The following is a 19,392-nucleotide window of genomic DNA, read 5'->3' as shown; positions in this document are numbered from 1 at the left end:
TAAGACCATTCAGTGCTTGTTTTTTTTCAACATAACTGCTTAAGGATTTTGTTTTTCTTTTTTAGAGGCAAGGTCTTGCTCTGTTGCCCAGGCTGGAGTGCAGTGGTACCATCATAGCTCACTGTACCCTTGAACTCTTGGGTTCAAGTGATCCTCCTGCCACCACATCCTGAGTAGCTAGCACAGGTGTGATCCACCATGCCCAGCTAATTTTTATGAGGTCTTGCTATGTTGCCCAGACTGGTCTTGAACTCCTGGCCTCAGGTGATCCTCCTGCCTCAGCCTCTCAAAGTGCTGGGATTACAGGCGTGAGCCACCATGACCAGCCTGTTTAAGAATGTCTAAGCATAAGCTTATAATGAAAAACCCACAATAAGTAATACAACTTGGAATCTACTGTGAGCACAGCAGGTCAGCAACACGTTTATTTTGCAGCTAGCTGGGTAGCAGGGTAGGGCATGGCTAAGTGTTCAGGCTTGTCATGGCTGACTGGTTTGTCTTTCTGGTCAAGGGTGGGCGAAAGCAAAGCAGAAGTAACATGGAGTGGACGCAGCCTCCCTGTAGATCCTGGTTATGGGAACTCAGGGCAGTTCATCTGATCTGTGACTGTCATTTTGTCAACAGGAATGTTATTAGAAGTCAGGATATTTTTCAGAGAGTCCACTGTTTCTGGAGGGAGATAAGAGTTTCTTCCCAAGATCCAAGCAAAATCCACGTGAAAAAGCTGGATGAAGTCGGTACAGGAGTACACGAGGGCATAGTTCTCATAGTCGGTGGCCAGGACCCAGTACGGTGCAGACGGCATCACTGAGGGCCCGAGGGAGGCAGCGTTATAGGAGGGAGAGGCAAGAGAAACCTCAGAAAACCACCCACCAAGCCCCTCCACCTCTGACTTTGTCAATCCAGAAACAGAAAGACCCGTGAAAGAAGTTAGGAAGAAAGCCTGGGCTGAGTGTTTCTAACTTACCTTGCTACACTGTTGGTGCCCTGCCTGCCTGCCTCACCCAGAGAGAGAGAGAGAGAGAGAGAGAGAGAGTGAGAGTGTGTGTGTGTGTGTGTGTGTGTGTGTGTGTGTGTGTGTGTGTGGTATAGTCATCACCCATCTGCTATCTGCACATTTCAGCTGCTCTGTGTATTCCCAGCTGGACTGAGAACTCTTAAGCACTGAGTGATTTTGGAAAAATATATCTTCAGCCTCTGCGAGCAGCGGCATCATGTCCCACCTGCACACACCCAGGTGTGCACGTACTATCTTCCTCTCATGGTCCAGCTCTCAAGAATAAATATACACAGATACAATACGGAAAAATTCCACGTGTCTCTCTTGATTTGAAAACTTTGACAATCTCCTATTGTTTATGGAAGAAACTTAGAGCCATCTAATGTGGCATTCAAGGCCCTTCCTAACCTCATCCCCCACTCCATGTACCCTCTCAGGTTCTAGGACTTTTTATTCAGGCCTTCTTTTTTTTTTTTTTTTTTTTTTTTACCCCAAGATGGAGTCTCGCTCTATTGCCCAGGCTGGAGTGCAGTGGCGCGACCTCAGCCCACTGCAACCTCTGCCTCCTGGGTTCAAGCAATTCTCCTGCCTCGGCCTCCTGAGTAGCTAGGACTACAGGCACAGCCACCACACCCAGCTAATTTTTGTATTTTTAGTAGAGACAAGGTTTCATCGTGTTGGCCAGGATGGTCTTGATCTCCTGACTTTGTGATCCTCCCTCCTCGGCCTCTCAAAGTGCCCAGCAGGAGAGGAGATCGAGACCATCCTGGCCAACATGGTGAAACGCCGTCTCTACTAAAATACAAAAATTAGCCGCGAGTGGTGGTGCGCGCCTGTAGTCCCAGCTACTTGGGAGGCTGAGGCAGGAAAACTGCTTGAACCCAGGAGGTGGAGGTTGCAGTGAGCTGAGATTTCACCACTGCATTCCAGCCTGGAGATAAGAGTGAGACTGTCTAAAAAACAAAACAAAACCCTTTCTCTCTGCCCCACTCTAGGAACTTGACTGATGTGGGTTGGAGGAGTGGCAGGGGTGAGAAGTGGGAAGTGGGGACGTTTTTGTCGCTAATGACGTTAGTGTCTGCCCTGCAGGTGGGAAAGGGACTCTCAAGCACTCTGCATGTTAGAAAGCCTCGCGGGTTCTGGGTTGAACTCTCTAGTGTATCTACATTGGCAATAAAACTAATATTTGGGGCTTTCTCTGTTGCCTGTGTCCATTCCTCAGTTAGCTCAGAACCCAGATGCCTGTCATTACATAGCACACAGGCTCCCCAACAACGTGACTGGAAAGTGTCAGAAGCAGGATTCAAATTTGCCGTCACTCCTGTCATCTCTTGCCTCCAAGATTTTGCACAGTGCAGATTGTTCTACTAACACCTGCTAATTTTTCGGGTCCAGTTTTTCTCTGGGAAACAAGGCTGGATTGGGTCTTCTACAGCTGATCCCTGTGTGGACCCATTTGTGTTTCACCTGTTGAAACACTGGCTAGTTACAGTAAATTGCAGGAGCACGTGTCAGTATCCACACTGGGATGGAGGTTCCATAAGCACCAAGGCCAAATCTGTCTGGCTCATCATGGCGACCCTAGCGCATGGCATGTAGTAAGTGCACAACAGATAATTATGACACTCAGATGTCTCAGGAATTCTCCAAGCCAGGGTGCTAGCCTTCATTTGCATATTTCCTGTCCCTGAATCCTCCTGGGAAAAGTGGATACTTACACCAGAAAAACTTAACTGCCAGCTTGGCAGGCTCTGTGAGGTTAACCTGGGTGGCTTCACCTTCAATTTGATTCACAGTTCCATCGTATCTGCAATGATTAAAATAAAAAGAAAGAAAAGAGAAAAGAAAAACAACTCATTGAAAGCCAAAAAGCAAAAAAAGGCAAGATTTGTGCCACTAAGGACCATGGCAGCCAACACTGTGATTTCTGGTAAAAGAGACTCTCAAAGGCAGGCTAGACCCCAGCTCTATACCCTGCTCTTTCCTTTGTGACTGTCTCTGTGGCCAAGCAGGGGAAGAGAGCAGTGGGGTGATAAGAAGCAGCAATTGACATGCTCCAGGATGGGATAGTATGTTAGGCCCCTGCACCTCAACACTGTCTTTTGGATTATCTGCAATGGCCCCAAAGACAACTTTCTGCTCCCAGCCTCCAAAGAGAGGGAGTAAAAGAGAATGGAAAAACGAACAAAACAACCCAATGCACAAGGAAGATTTTTTTTTTTTTTGAGACAGACTCTTCTGTTGCCCGGGCTGGAGTGCAATAGCGAAATCTCAGCTCACTGCAACCTTTGCCTCCCAGGTTCAAGCAATTATCTTGCCTCAGCCTCCCGAGTAGCTGGGACTACAGGTGCCTGCCACCATGCCCAGCTAATTTTTGTATTTTTAGTAGAGATGGGGTTTTGCTATATTAGCCAGGCTGGTCTCAAACGCCTGACCTCAGGCAATCCGCCCGCCTGGGCCTCCTAAAGTTCTGGGATCATAGGCGTGGGCCACCATGCCCGGTAGATTTTTTTTTTTTTTTTTTTTGAGACGGAGTTTCGCTCTTGTTACCCAGGCTGGAGTGCAATGGCGCGATCTCGGCTCACCGCAACCTCCGCCTCCTGGGTTCAGGCAATTCTCCTGCCTCAGCCTCCTGAGTAGCTGGGATTACAGGCACGCGCCACCATGCCCAGCTAATGTTTTGTATTTTTAGTAGAGACGGGGTTTCACCATGTTGGCCAGGATGGTCTCGATCTCCTGACCTCGTGATCCACCCGCCTCGGCCTCCCAAAGTGCTGGGATTACAGGCCTGAGCCACCGCGCCCGGCCCAGATTCACTTCTTTTAAAATGAGAAGGACCGAAGGAACAGAAGAGGATGGACTCAATCACTGAAAATAATGCAAAACCGGGAGACACAAAAGCATTTCCCTTCTTTGGGCCTCAGTGATATCATGTGACATCACCTGTCCCATCAAGGCGTGAGTCCCAAGACCCCATTTAGTTTAGCAGGTCTTTAAGTGAGTGTGGGGTTTTCGACGTAGGCCAAGTAAAAGGAGACAGTGAAGAAACGTTTACTTTATCTCAGTGATTCTCAGGTATGCCCAGCTGGCAGAGACATTAAATGTAAATAAATATATATCTTACAATTAATGCCACCTGACAATAATAATTAGCAGTGTCATGTTTTTCTTAGTGATATATAACACAGTGGTGTGTCTTAAAAGCTGTGGACTTAGAGTGGATGCGATACTTTCACCTCTTTGAATGGGCCTGCCCCCATTTCTAGATGACTCCTAATGGCCCCATGAACTTAGGAGAACGGGAGAGGTGTGGAGATGGAGTTAGCAAAGGGAGGGTGCTAAGGCATCGGTGCTCTTCCTAGGAAGCCAACAGAGGAGATAATGTCTGTTCATCAATCTTCAAGGCAGTGCAGGGAGGCCAACTGAAATTAGAGCAGTCATACGTGTCAGAAAGTCAGTAGGTTGATGCTATGGTTAGTGGTGGAATGTCCTAGAAACCAGACAGTGAGCAACAGGCCAGGGAGTTTAGGAAATGAACTCTGATGTTCCCAACTACGTTCTTTGTTTATCACCATGTAAGGCTGGAGACTGTCCTTTACTCTCTCATCTGGATTTCAGACAGCTGGGCAAGACGGTCTGCTTCTATCTGCATATACTCACTTAGCAACAAACCAGTCTCCTCCCACCAGACTCTGCCCTTTTCATGTCAATTGCATTTTGCTCCAGAACCGTTTTCAGAACACAAGTCTCTGACCATGAACTCACAACATGTTCATGAAAAAACCGCATTTGTATTTTCAAGAGTGGAGGGTGGGTAGGAAGGACTTCTTCCTGGGGTTCTTTTTAAGTTTATGTTTGCTTTCCAAAGTATAACTTTTGGGATTAAATTTGATATGTTTAATCAAATTTAACATGTTAGAAGCTCTCGGTAATAGAAATGTACACTTCTAAAGGATATCCTGTTTATATAACATAGAGTGTCAATATGTATGTATATGATTCTTGCTTAATAATAAAAGGAGCTTTCAATAGACTAAGCTGCCTAGAGATGGGATGAACTGTCCTGAAAGGTGATGAGCTCCCTGTTCCTGGAAGTATTCGAACAAAGCTGGATGCTCTGTCAGAAGATGGTATCAAAGGGGCTTCTGTCCTGGACTGGAGGTCAGAGGAGATGGTCTCGATGTTCTTTGCTACCAGAGTATCTATTTTGCAGTGAGAACAGACACCCTGTCAGTTTGTGCCGCTCACACAGCAGGTGGTTGTGGAAACTCGTGAGTGGCTCCTTGTTCTTGCCATCCTTGCCTGCCGAAAGCTTTCCTCTCAATTCCTGCTAGGAGCAGGCAGTCTAGACTCGGCAAGGTCCCCATCGTCCCTGACCCAGGCTGCCGGACGCCCAGTCACTCCAGGTCAGCAAGGCCACAGCCACTCACCTCAACTCCCGGTTTAACACTTTGATGTTTCCGTTGTCCATTAGGGAGTAGTTGGCCTGGATGCACCTTCCTTTCTCAAAGGTCGTTGGGATCTTCTCAATTTCGTACCATCTTCCGAGATACTGCAGAGACAAGAAGCAGAGCAAAACCCTGTGGTTCTCTGGGGACCTGCAACCTCTTCCCCATTGCTGTCGTGCAGAAGCAGAGCCCTGTCCTGGGGAAGCCAGACAAAATGGGCCTCATTGTGCCCAGTGGCAACTGGGCAAGAGATTGATTGCAATAAGAATCCGTGACTAGGATAGGATGTGCGGGCGCAGGGTGAATGCTGATGGCTCTTCTCAGTGTCCCCTTCAGCCAAAACCTCTGTGAAAATCTAGACTCTGTAAAAAAAGGGGCTGATGGGAGGTACCTTTCATCTGAAACAGTGCATGATTCTACAAGTCATCTTTGAATCTTGTGCAGTCAGATGTGTTGGCTGTGGGGAGCTTAGGACACCAGAGTGCATTGAAGTTTCCTCATTTGACCCTGAGTAGGGAGTTGGTCACCAAGGCTTCGGAAGGTGATGGGGATTTGAAAGACCTGTATCATGCTTTCTCTAGGGGCTTGTGCTCCATCCAGACGTTGGTGGATAGAGTCACCTTGAAAGGAAGCTGCCTATGTGTGGGGAAGGTCGAGGGAACCAGGCCCTCCCAGGCTGCCTGGCACCAGTTGCAGGAAGACCATCCCAGTTTACAACCTCTGCGGAGGGCAGTATCTAGTAAAGCTAGAAATGCATATTATACTCTTTGCCCCAGCCATTTCACTTCTGGGAATGCATCCTCCTGATATAAGAAATGATGTATGCGGCCGGGCGCGGTGGCTCAAGCCTGTAATCCCAGCACTTTGGGAGGCCGAGGCGGGTGGATCACGAGGTCGAGATATCGAGACCATCCTGGTCAACATGGTGAAACCCCGTCTCTACTAAAAATACAAAAAATTAGCTGGGCGTGGTGGCACGTGCCTGTAATCCCAGCTACTCAGGAGGCTGAGGCAGGAGAATTGCCTGAACCCAGGAGGCGGAGGTTGCGGTGAGCCGAGATCGCGCCATTGCACTCCAGCCTGGGTAACAAGAGCGAAACTCCGTCTCAAAAAAAAAAAAAAAAAGTATTCATAACAGTACCGTTTGTAATGATATAAGATAGGAAACAGCCTATGTGAGCCTTGGTAGGGGGCTGGGTAAGTAAATGATGGCATATCTAGACAATGGAATTTTATTTCCTCTCTTTCAAAAGAGTGGTATGCAGTGATTTCCAATATTTAATGACAAAAGAGTCAGGTACAAAATAGTGTATATATTAAGCTACCTTTTATCTAAAAATGGAAAAAATGGTTATGTTGGTTTTCTGTTGCTGCTATAATAAATTACTACAAGCTTAAAACAGTACAGACTTATTGCTTTGCAGCTCTGTAAGTCAGAAGGCTGACACGGGTCTCATTGGGCTGAACTCAAAATGTTGGCTGCATTTCCCTCTGAGAGCTCTAAGGGAGGATCAGTTTTCTTGGCTTTCCAAGTTCTACAGGCTGCTTACATTCCTTGGCTTGGGACTCCCTTCCTTTATTTTCAAAGCCAGCAAAAGCAAGACAGATGCTTCTCATATTGCATCCCTCTGACTCTTACGCCATCATCAAACCTCTCTCTCTCTGACCACAGCTGGGAAAGATTCTCGGCTTTTAAGGGTTTATGTGATTAGATTGATTCCCCTCCCCCCAACCCCCTGGATAATCAAGGCTAATCTGGACATCTCAAGGATCATAACTTTGATCACATTTGCAAAAGCCCTTTTCCCATGAAAAGCAACACTTACAAGGTTAGGGCGTGGACACCTTAGGAAGCCAGTATTCTTACCACAGTTATTATGTGGTAATAACCGGTCAGCCCTCCACAGCCCTGGCCTGCATATTTGTTTGCATAGGTATATACTATCTGTAAAAGTTACACAATAAATGGTTTTTGCTAGTTGCTCCTGGGGAGGGAAACGGAGGTACAGAAGTGAAAGGGAAACTTTATGTGGTGTATTCTTTTACACCTTTAGGATTTTGAACAATGTAAATATGTTTACCTAGTCAAAATACGAATGGAAAGTATTTTAGAAATTTAAAAGCAAAAAGAGATGTGCTCACCTTTGAAGAGCATACTTGAAAAGAGAGCATGCTGCAAACAGGTGGCAGTATTGCTTCAGCCACGTGGGGTTTGGGGTTTGTTTCTGTTTTAGATTTCTTAGGATATATGCTTTCTGCTCAAATACATACCACATTCATGACCATAAATTTCTACTCTCTTATTAAAGCACAGCTTTCAATTAAAGCCGCTGAACTTAACATTCATTTAAAGCATCAAAGAATAGGGTTAGAGGTTAACTGGTTTCATAGACATTCTCAGAAGAAGCTCCATTTTATACAGTGCATTTAAATGTGTTATATTACTCTTAAAGTGACTTTAGCGTCCCACAGTAAAAACCAAGGGAGCATGATTTTTCAGAAAAAGAAAACTCAGAGCTTCCTCATGATCTCAGATTATTTTTGCAAAGGCTTCTTAATCTTCTCAGATCTCTGGTCAGTATTTCAAAAGAATCCAACAAGAAGAGGTAAAACTCTATCTATTTGCTGATAATATATAAAATATCCTAAGAAATCTAAAACAGAAACAAACCCCAAAACGATTAGATCTAATGAGTTTAGCAAGGTTACAAGATACAAGGTTAATTTTTTTTTTTTTTTTTTTTTTTTTTTTGAGACGGAGTTTCGCTCTTGTTACCCAGGCTGGAGTGCAATGGCGCGATCTCGGCTCACCGCAACCTCCGCCTCCTGGGCTCAGGCAATTCTCCTGCCTCAGCCTCCTAAGTAGCCAGGATTACAGGCACGCGCCACCACGCCCAGCTAGTTTTTTGTGTTTTTTAGTAGAGACGGGGTTTCACCATGTTGACCAGGATGGTCTCGATCTCTGGACCTCGTGATCCACCCGCCTCGGCCTCCCAAAGTGCTGGGATTACAGGCTTGAGCCACCGCGCCCGGCCACAAGGTTAATATTCAAAAATCTAATCTATTTTTCAGCCTGGCACAGTGGCTCGTGTGTGTAATCTCAGCACTTTGGGAGGCCAAGGTGGGTGGATCACTTGGGATCAGGAGTTTGAGACCAACCTGGCCAACATGGCGAGACCCCATCTCCACAAAAAATACAAAAATTACCCAGGCATGGTGGCAGGTGCCTCTAATCCCAGCTACTCAGGAGGCTAAGGCAGATAATCTCTTGAACCTGGGAGGCAGAGGTTGGAACGAGCTGAGATGGTGTCACTACACTCCAGCCTGGATGACACAGTGACACTTTGTCACACACACACATGAATATATATGCATATGTATAAATATACGTATATGTGTATATGTATACTTGCAATGAACAATTTGCAGATGAAATTTTAAAAATTCCATCTACAATAAGGAATTGAATATTTGCGAATAAATTTAACCAAAGAAATGTAAAACTTATACTCTGAAAACCACAGAATATTGTTGAGAGAAATTAATGACTAATTCAATGGAAAGATACACTATGTTCACAAGTGAGAAGACTGAATATTGTTAAGATGGCAATACTTCCCAAATTGAACTTCAGATTTAATGTAATCTGTATCAAATTCCAACTGGTTTCTTTGCAGAAATTGACAAGCTGATCCTAAAGTTCATATGAAAATGTAAGGGACACAGAATAGCCAGAAGAACAAAGTTGGAGGACTCATATGCTCTTATTTCAAAACTTACCTCAAATCTTCGGTTACTACAGAGCTATAGTAATCAAGATTGGATGGTACTGGCATAAGTATAGACAAATAGATCAATAGAATTGAGAGTGCAGAAATAAACTCTCACGTATACAGTCAATTGATTTCCTATATGGATTTCCTACAAAAATATTATTTGGTCATAAAAGGGATATAGCATTGATACATGCTACAACATGCATGAATCTTGAAAATGTTCAGTAAATCAGTCACAAAAGACCACATATAGTATGATTTCATTTTTATCAAATGTGCAGAATGGGCAAATTCGGAGACAAAAAGTAGATTATTGGTTGCCTGGGGCTGTAAGGGTTGGAGGGGCGATGGAGCCTCTGTGAAAGGGTATGGGGTTTCTCTTTGGAACACTGAAAATGTTCTAAAATTGATTGTGGTGGTGATGGTTGTATAACTCTGTGAACATGCTAACAATTGAAAGTGAAAAGCAGGCCGGGCTCGGTGGCTCAAGCCTGTAATCCCAGCACTTTGGGAGGCCGAGGCCGGTGGATCACGAGGTCAAGAGATCGAGACCATCCTGGTCAACATGGTGAAACCCCGTCTCTACTAATGGTGCAAAAAATTAGCTGAGCATGGTGGCACGTGCCTGTAATCCCAGCTACTCCGGAGGCTGAGGCAGGAGAATTGCCTGAACCCAGGAGGCGGAGGTTGAGGTGAGCCGAGATCGCGCCATTGCACTCCAGCCTGGGTAACAAGGGCGAAACTCCGTCTCAAAAAAGAAAAAAAAAAAAAAAAAAAGAAAGTGAAAAGCTACTTTAAACAAGGGAATACATGGTATACAAATTACATCTCAAGGAAGCTGCTATTTTTTAAAATCCTGCTTTAATTCTCAAAGGACTTTATAAATACAGATCAGTTATCATTTCCAAAGTGCTTTGGGATTTGTATCCAAAAGCTAAACTATAACTCAGATTCCTTGGATCTTTTCTTTAAAGCCTCCCTGTGGTCTATCAGAGTTACCTGAATAAAGGGATCAGCCCTTAAGTCAATGTAGACCAGTCTGCTCTGTGATAACCTTTTCCTACCACACCTGTGCTCCTTCCCCACCAGCATCCCCTCAGAGGTCCCAACACTCATTCACACTGAGGTGCAACTGTATGATAACAACTTCAGTGTTACCATTCTTTTTTTTTTTTTTTTTTTTTTTTTGCGACGGACTCTCGCTCTGTCACCCAGGCTGGAATACAGTGGTGCAATTTTGGCTCACTGCAATCTCTGCCTCACAGATTCAAGCAAACCTCTGCCTCAGCCTCCCACTAGCTGGGATTATAGGTGCCTGCCACCATGCCTGGCTAATTTTTTTTTTTTTTTTTTTTGAGACCGAGTTTCGCTCTGGTTGCCCAGGCTGGAGTGCAATGGCGCAATCTCGGCTCACCGCAACCTCCGCCTCCTGGGTTCAGGCAATTCTCCTGCCTCAGCCTCCTGAGTAGCTGGGATTACAGGCACATGCCACCATGCCCAGCTAATTTTTTGTATTTTTAGTAGAGACGGGGTTTCACCATGTTGACCAGGATGGTCTCGATCTCTTGACCTCGTGATCCACCCGCCTCGGCCTCCCAAAGTGCTGGGATTACAGGCTTGAGCCACCGCGCCCGGCCTAATTTTTGTATTTTTAGTAGAGACAGCATTTCACTGTCTTGGCTAGGCTAGTCTTGAACTCCTGACCTTATGATCCACCTGCCTCGGCCTCCGAAGCATGAGCTACCGTGCCTGACCAGTTGTTTTTTTTATTGTTGTTTTGGTTTTTCTGAGATGGAGTCTCACTCTGTTGACAGGCTGCAGTGCAGTGGTGTGATCTTGGCTCACTGCAACCTCCATCTCCCAGGTTCAAGTGATTCTCATGTCTCAGCCTCCTGAGCAGCTGAGACTACAGGCATGTGCCACCACGCCCAGCTAATTTTTGTATTTTTAGTAGAGACAGGGCCATGTTGGCCAGGATGGTCTTGATCTCTTGACCTCGTGATCCAACTGCCTTGGCCTCCTAAAGTGCTGGGAATACAGGCGTGAGCCACCACGCCCAGCCTTACTGTCACCATTCTTAAAGGAGATCCAGACCTTCTCCTGGGGAGAGGACGTCTTAAGGGTGAGATTCTAGGCTTGAGTAGCAACAGTGGGAGCCTGTGAGTCATGTCCACCAGTAGCTGCCTCTTTCTGCCGCCCACTTCTTTCCCCCTCCCCCTAAACCCCAGGAAGAAAGACCGTCCATGGAGGAGCTGCTTGCATTGATGACATTTTAGCTCAGGTAACAAGAAAGCCCCCTGGGGAATCCTGGCTTTTCCCGGGCCCCGTTTGAGTGACCTTTGGGTGCCCTGCGCTGCTGGGAAACCTGGTTTTGAATCCTATTTGCATTTACCAGCTATGTGAGCTGGGGAGGGAGCTTCCGCTGCTCCATCTGTAGAGCAGGGATAACAGGTCTGTAGCAGTTCTTGTTGTTCTCAGGTCCTGTGTCCCCTCAGCCCACCTCTGAGTTCACTGCAGCCATGGCAGGCAATTCCCAGACACTACCAGCCTCCCACCTGAGACCCTGTGTCTCTCCTCTGCCAGGGGGCTTAGCTAGAGCCAAGGATGCTCCCATGGCCTGCTGGTAGCAGCCGCCGGACAATCGGAGGGGCATCCTCCACCTGTCCTCAGCAGGTGCCCGGTGTGACTGACCCTGACTGTCCAGGGTGACGTCTCAGGAACACACTCTTTATTGCTCTGTGCTGTCACCGACCTGCTTTCCCACCCACTGTCCTGCGTCCTGGGATCATCCCAAGCCTCTCTGCCCGCGGTCTTTTTCTCAGCAGGCGTCTGCTTTGGGGAAACCTCAAATAAGGGAAATCCCTGTCCCAAGGTACGCAGTAGAAATTAAAGCAGCATAATTAAACTGAACCTTGTAGAATGCTTATTTACATCAGAGGCAGCAAAACAAAGCGAGGTTCGCCTTTTACCACACCTTATTTACGTCAAAATTCTCCTGCACCGGAGGCATGGGGCATTTCCCAAGATGAAACGTTTGTCCCTCCGCGGCACCGAAGAGGCCAGCCAGTGCAAAAAGCAGCAGCAGTGGCATCATCATCTTGGGGCTGGGTGGCTGGAGAAGGGACCTGGAGTTGGGGGAACACAAAGCAGCTGGTGTTGTCATTCTGAGCATTCTTTTTTTTTGTTTTTTTTTTGAGACGGAGTTTCGCTCTTGTTGCCCAGGCTGGAGTGCAATGGCGCGATCTCGGCTCACCGCAACCTCCGCCTCCTGGGCTCAGGCAATTCTCCTGCCTCAGCCTCCGGAGTAGCTGGGATTACAGGCACGTGCCACCATGCCCAGCTGATTTTTTTGTATTTTTAGTAGAGACGGGGTTTCACCATGTTGACCAGGTTGGTCTCGATCTCTCGACCTTGTGATCCACCCGCCTCGGCCTCCCAAAGTGCTGGGATTACAGGCTTGAGCCACCGCGCCCGGCCCATGCTGAGCATTCTTCTTTTTTTTTTTTTCGAGTCGGAGTTTTGCTCTTGTTGCCCAGGCTGGAGTACAGTGGTGCGATCTCAGCTTACTGCAACCTCTGCCTCCCAGGTTCAAGTGATTCCCTTTCCTCAGCCTCCCAAGTAGCTGGGATTGCAGGCGTGCACCACCACGCCTGGCTAATTTTTTTTGTATTTTTAGTAGAGACAGAGTTTCACCATGTCGGCCAGGCTGACGTCGAACTCCAGACCTCAGGCGATCTGCCTGCCTTAGCCTCCCAAAGTGCTGGGATTACAGGCATGAGCCACTGTGCCTGGCCGTTCTGAGCTTTCTAAGGCCACACAATCATGAAGCAAGATTCCTGTGGCCGAGGGTCCCTCTGCAGGTGGTTCCTCCTCTTCTCTCCTCGGCTCATGGGACCCCTCATCTTGCAGGGTCACCTGCTTGTCCGTGTTGCTGTGAGGCCTTCATCAGAACCTCTGCACTTTTACCAGGGCGCTCTCTGCCTGGTATTACAGTTTGTTGGATTGATTTTGCACCCCACTCTCACCGAATTGTGCATCTCCCAGGATGGGCACCGTGTCTGGTTCTCCTTAGAATCACCCATGGGCCTCAAAGTGTCAGCTCAAAGAATCAAAGTCGATACCTCAAAGTAGCGAATGAACAGAAATAACGTGGAGGGGCTATGCGAAGTTGGGGATTAAAACCTCCAAGAACTGGGAAAGATACAAAACCAAACCAAACGTTGCCCAGCACCTAGTGTCCTCTGAGATTCATCAAGGAGATGCCACCCTGACACCACCCCTTCCCCTGCCCTCATTTTGCTGGGCGCTGTACCAGACCAAGAGTGCGCTTGGAAACCTTAAAGGGAGTGGTGTGCTGGGTCACACTAGCTGGGTTCAAACTCTGACTCTGCCCCATACTAGGTATAACTGTGTTCATTTATGCCTTAGCTTCTTTGACTAGTAAGTGGGAATAATAATCATTCTTATCTCATGAAATTTTGTGATCATTAAATGAGATAATATAGAAAGGGTACTTCGAGGAGTGTCTGACAGAGTAAATGTGCAGTAAATGCTGGTTATCGTTACTATGAAAAGCAGAAAAATGATGGTACTTTCTAGAATTCTTTTCTTTCTCTCTTTCTTTTCCTTCCTTCCTTCCTTTTTTCTTTCCTTCTTTTTTTTTTTTTTTTTTTTTTTTGACATCCTGTTGAGGGTTTTGTTTTGTTTTTGAGATGGAGTCTCACTCTGTCACCCAGGCTGGAGTGTGGTGGCACAATCTCAACTCACTGCAACCTCTGTCTCCCTGGTTCAAGCAATTCTTCTGCCTCAGCCTCCCAAGTAGCTGGGATTACAGGCGCCTGCCACAACTCCTGGCTAATTTTTGTATTTTTAGTAGAGATGGGGTTTCACCATGTTGACCATGCTGGTCTCAAACTCCTGACCTCAGATGATCCACCTACCTCAACCTCCCAAAGTGCTGAGATTATAAGCATGGGCCACTGCGCCTGGCCTGTTGAGGGTACTTTTCACAGATGAAGTGCATCAAATCACAGAAGGACTGTCAGCTGGTATGTAATTGTGCAACAAGCATTTCAACCCCACGAGTCCTTTAGCAGCAGAAGCTGGCTTTGAAGTGGGGCAGCGGGGCAGGGAGACAGAGGCTGCAGAACTCTCTGCAGGTTCTGGGCATTTGACGCTCCTCCCTGTTTCCTTCACTGACTTGGTTTCAGTTTGTTCCTTTTCTGGTGACTCCTTGCCTGTAGCTTGCACATGAGCTATTTCCAGCTCTCTGCATTTCTGCCTGTAATGATGATGGCTGATGCAATGCAAGCAGAATGTTCTCAGATCTGAGCATTTCAAAGGATGTGTCATTACAAGAATAATTATAACTGCTTTATTATGAGTCTTGAAACCTCCAAATACCCTTTAATAATCAATAGTTTTTTTTTTTTTTTTTTTTTTTCCTGGAGGTTTTGTTGCCTAGTTTTCAAAATAACAGTTATGTAATGACAGCAGCTTGCCAGCTGGGGCTGCAGAGGTGGGGAGAGGGTTGCTGAGGCCCCTTCGAGCGAGTCTGCAGCAGGGCCGCTTTCCCTGGTCTTTGAGGCTCCATTTCCCATCAGCTCCACCACCGGGTAAGTAACACCTGTCTTTTAACCTTTTGGGGGATAACAAATTTATAGCAATGCAGCTTAAACCCCCACACATTTGCGTCCATTCTCAAGAGATCTTGAGTTCTACTCAGTAGGCCCAAGCTAAAGGCCTGGCCACACGTCATGCACATTCTACAAGGTCCCCCACCCCGGACAGGACCTTAGAGGTCATCTATCTAGCCCTACTCCCAAGGTGTACAGACGGGGAAGCTGGGGCCTGGAAGGGGCAGAGAGCTGGGACTTGGGTCCTGTCTCCCCGTCTCTGATCCGCAACACCCTGAACCTGCTTCTCCCGGGCACTGTCGGGGCCTTTCAATAAACCCCTGCCTCTGTGACCTGATGAGCCTCACCACCACATGACACTTATAACAAAAGTCACTTCTACCTTTTACTCTAACAAAATGTTCTCTCGTGGGCTGAAACATATTCTTTACCTCTGTAGGAGGATGTCAGAACAAACCCCCTTGATTGCCTCTCTTCCAAAGAAGCCTCTTTGTTGCGGTAGTTTTATTCCTGTGGTTAAAACTCTTTGTGAGAGAAGGGCGGACGGCATCCATTATATTTTTCAATTTAACTTGCCCTTTCATTTTAACTTACTCATTACTTATTGGGCATTTTATTAATGTACACTTAAGACTTTGGGTAACATATGGATTACATATGATATATATTTTTGCTATCTTCCTTCTTCTGCTATCAATAGGAAGATTGTTCTAATTAGGAGTTTAAATACTTTACAAAACAAGCATATTTAAATATTATTATTATTACTATGTTTGAGAAGGAGTCTCGCTCTGTTGCCCATGCTGGAGTGCAGTGGCGTGATCTCAGCTCACTGCAACCTCCACCTTCCGGGTCCAAGGGATTCTCCTGTCTCAGCCTCCTGAGTAGCTGGGACTACAGGCATGTGCCACCACTCCCAACTATTTTTTTTTGTATTTTTAGTAGAGACAGGGTTTCGTCATGTTAGCCAGGATGGTCTCTATTTCCTGATCTCATGATCCACCCACCTCAGCCTTCCAAAGTGCTGGGATTACAGGCATGAGCCACCGCGCCAGGTTAAATATTATTTTTGGCCAGGCATGACTCATGCCTGTAATCCCAGCACTTTGGGAAGCCAAGACGGGTGGATCACTTGAGGTCAGGAGTTTGAGACCAGCCTGGCCAACATGGTAAAACCCTGTCTCTATTAAAAATACAAAAATTATGCCTGGAACAGTGGCTCATGTCTGTAATCCTAGCACTTTGGAAGGCCGAGGTGGGTGGATCACCTGAGGTCAAGAGTTCGAGACTAGCCCGGCCAACATGGTGAAACCCGATCTCTATTAAAAATACAAAAAATTATCTGGGCATGGTGGTGGACGCCTGTAATCCCAGCTACTCAGGAGACTGAAGTAGGAGAATCACTTGAACCCGGGAGACGGAGGTTGCAGTGAGCCGAGATCACACCATTGCACTCAGCCTGGGCAACAGAGCAAAACTCCGTGTCAAAAAACAAAACAAAAACAAACAAAAAAACACAAAAATCAGCCCGGTGTGGTGGTGCGGGCCTGTAATCCCAGCCTCTCAGGAGGCTGAGGGATGAGAATGGCTTGAACTTGGGAGTCAGAGGTTGCAGTGAGCTGAGATCGTGCCACTGCACTCTAGCCTGGGTGACAGAGCAAGACTCCGTCTCAAAAAATAAAATAAAATAAATAAATATAATTTTTAACTGAATATGAGGTAATTTCAAAGCAATCCTACCAAGGTTACAGGGCATCCACTTTGGGCCTGGCACTAACTGCAAATCACTGCTCTGCATGCATTACGTTTCCCATCAGAGAAGTCCTGGTCTCAGGACGTTAAGTGCGCTATGCCCTCAGTCTCCACAGCATCTCCTCTGGAAGCTATTAGGGACAAGCTGCCCCTGAAAACGCCCTCCACGCTGCTGACCTCCCACTCTGACTGCTCAGCAGCTGCATTCCTATCTGGTGCCACAGCAAGGCTGCCAGACATACTACGATTAAGACAGAGCAACACGTGATTACAGCCACCTGGACAGCGCAGGGTGTGTGGAGGAGGTCATGGAAAACAAACCTTTGTTTAAATTCCTGTTTTACACATACCTGTAAAATCCTGGGGTTTTTTTTTTTTTTTTTTTTTTTTTTTTTTTTTTTTTTTTTTGAGACGGAGTTTCACTCGTTACCCAGGCTGGAGTGCAATGGTGCGATCTTGGCTCACCGCAACCTCCACCTCCTGGGTTCAGGCAATTCTCCTGCCTCAGCCTCCTGAGTAGCTGGGATTACAGGCACGTGCCACCATGCCCAGCTAATTTTTTTGTATTTTTAGTAGAGACGGGGTTTCACCATGTTGACCAGGATGGTCTCGATCTCTTGACCTCGTGATCCACCCGCCTCGGCCTCCCAAAGTGCTGGGATTACAGGCTTGAGCCACCGTGCCCGGCAAATCCTGTTTTTAAAAAAACTGCCGCCACAGAAGTCACAGGATGGTGTATTGTAAGTCTGTCACAAGCTAAAAAACTATATTTGTGTTTGTTACAAGCTGTTAAGTTACCTTGGTCCTGAAACTCCCTTATGCCCCTCTCACCCCATACAAACTCCTTGTAGGCTCGGGGCTGCCTCTTCTGATTGCTACGGAACAGCCCGGCAGGTTAATAAAACTTGCTTGCCTGATATTGGGTCTACTCTCCTTTCTCTCGGTTAACCTTATACAAGTGACCTCTGCTGACACTCTTTGTACCAATGAGATGAATTTGTCCTGGTTACTTCCTGATAAACTCCCAAGCCAGAGTGTGAGCCTAGGTCTCCCAAGAGCCCATGTTCTTAGTGCCCATGTATTACTGTGGACAGAGCCCCTGATCTCAAAGATCTGCAGAACATGAAGGACTAGATTGCGAAATTTCACCTCATAAGATAAAATATGTTCCGATAAGTAATTAGGTCTCAAAGACTCATTTAGCCATTAAATAGAACAAGAAACATATCTCCCAAACACAATATCGTATGCCATATTGTTAAATGCATTTTCTAGTAAAACAATTAATTCCAGTTTCCAGATTATTCTACTGTGATGCACAGTTGGATAACTCACTGAGAATTCACCTAGCACAGTGTTTATGTATGGAAAAATTCCTTGTTGTCCAACGAGGTTTGGTTTGTATTTTTAGTAGAGACAGGGTTTCACTGTGTTAGCCAGGATGGTCTTGATCTCCTGAATTTGTGATCCGCCCGCCTCAGTCCCCCAAAGTGCTGGGATTACAGGCGTGAGCCACCGCGCCCACGTTTTTATCTTAGGCCTGTTGCTTAGTATATCTGAACCTCAGCTTTATCCCCTGAAAAATGGCTCTAATGATACCTACCTTGGACATTTGTTGGAGGAAAAATGAGAACAAGTCTAAAGCTACCGACACAAGCCCTCAATCCGTGGCAATTATATGTAGCTGAAAAGGGCCTACAGAAGTTTCTATTTTAGACACTATTATCATAATTGAAACGGTTAAAACTACAGTACATACCTTTTCTATCAAGATGAAGGCAGTATCCACGTGCAAAATCATCCGATTTGAGATGCCTGTCTTGATGACTGGCCTCTCCCAAGCTATTTTATAAGCTTCATTGGGTCTTTGATGTTTACTTTTCACGGGTGCCACGCCTCCTACAGCCTGGAGGGCTGGCCTAAAAGCTTAGTCTGTATAAAACACAAACACAAAGATGGGATCTTGTGTCCATCCTCCTCCCCCAATTTCCTTCACAGCTGCTCCCTGAAGAAGAAATGAGATATTGTTTTCGTGTGTGTCTGTGTGTGTGTGTGTGTGTTTGAGAAAGAGAGAGAGTATGTGTGTGAGAGACAGTGTGTTTTCATTCAAAACATTTCTTTTTTGCTGTGTGGATTTTCTAATTTACTTATTTATTTATTTGGGTGCAGAATGCACTTTGAAGTTCCAGCAGGACATGTTGCAATGTTTTCAAACATCTGGTATTCATTTTTCATTTTTGCTTAAATGAAATATCAACAAGCTCATTTCCTGAAGTGGAACACGGATGTGGCTCAGGGAATGGAGCATGACTTACGAGTCAGAGCCGGCTCTCTCCAGGGTCCTGGTTGGCCCCCTGACTTCTCTGAGCCATAGTCTCCTCGTTGTAAGCAGGGGCTGTCACTTCTGTCTCCACTAGAGCTGGATGTGTAGGGGAGACGCCAGTTGTCTAACAACTGGGGCTAAAAGTTGAGAATGCAGAAGACGTCTTCGGCAGCTCTGTTCTCTGTCCCTTTAGGACCCTTCCAGCCACCTGTTCAAGGCAGTCTGTCACTGCTTGGGAGTGGGGGTCGGGGTGGGGTGGGGAGTGTGAACTTCAACCCAGGAATGCTTTTGGTCCAGCCTTATCTCTCCTTGTGGAACGAACAACTTTGACTCTTGTGAACGAGATTCTATGTCTTTGTGATAGGCAGGAGGTATTTTTAGAGACATTTAGATAAGGCAGTACCTTTGTAGTAGATTTAGACTCCTACATAAAATTCATTCTAAAATATGTAAGCAG

At 46.3% G+C, this 19,392-nt stretch overlaps 1 protein-coding gene across 1 annotated transcript; it reads right to left on the bottom strand.

The window, feature by feature from the left end:
* Positions 1–394: 394 nt before the first annotated feature.
* On the bottom strand, positions 395–18,478 carry APOD (apolipoprotein D). The gene is made up of 5 exons (XM_003926188.4): positions 18,372–18,478; positions 12,199–12,349; positions 5,431–5,552; positions 2,719–2,807; positions 395–807 (listed from the first exon to the last, which is right to left on the bottom strand). Exons 2-5 carry the CDS (start codon positions 12,319–12,321, stop codon positions 572–574), a joined length of 570 nt encoding a protein of 189 aa, XP_003926237.1. The 5' UTR covers positions 12,322–12,349; positions 18,372–18,478; the 3' UTR covers positions 395–571.
* Between the last annotated feature and the right edge of the window lie 914 nt (positions 18,479–19,392).

The sequence above is a fragment of the Saimiri boliviensis genome, chromosome 8 (genome assembly GCF_048565385.1).
Source record: "Saimiri boliviensis isolate mSaiBol1 chromosome 8, mSaiBol1.pri, whole genome shotgun sequence".
NCBI lineage: Eukaryota > Metazoa > Chordata > Mammalia > Primates > Cebidae > Saimiri > Saimiri boliviensis.
Note: the sequence above shows the minus strand (reverse complement) of the source record. Positions and strands in the feature narration are given on the sequence as shown.

Excerpts from the sequence above, each read along its gene's own strand:
- APOD (XM_003926188.4), bottom strand. The coding sequence starts at position 12,321 with ATGATGATGCCACTGCTGCTGCTTTTTGCACTGGCTGGCCTCTTCGGT. Across the intron at positions 2,808-5,430 it reads GTGTTAAACCGGGAGTTGAG|ATACGATGGAACTGTGAATC; the intron begins GTGAGTGGCTGT and ends TAATCATTGCAG. Across the intron at positions 808-2,718 it reads GGCAGTTAAGTTTTTCTGGT|TGATGCCGTCTGCACCGTAC; the intron begins GTAAGTATCCAC and ends TCGGGCCCTCAG.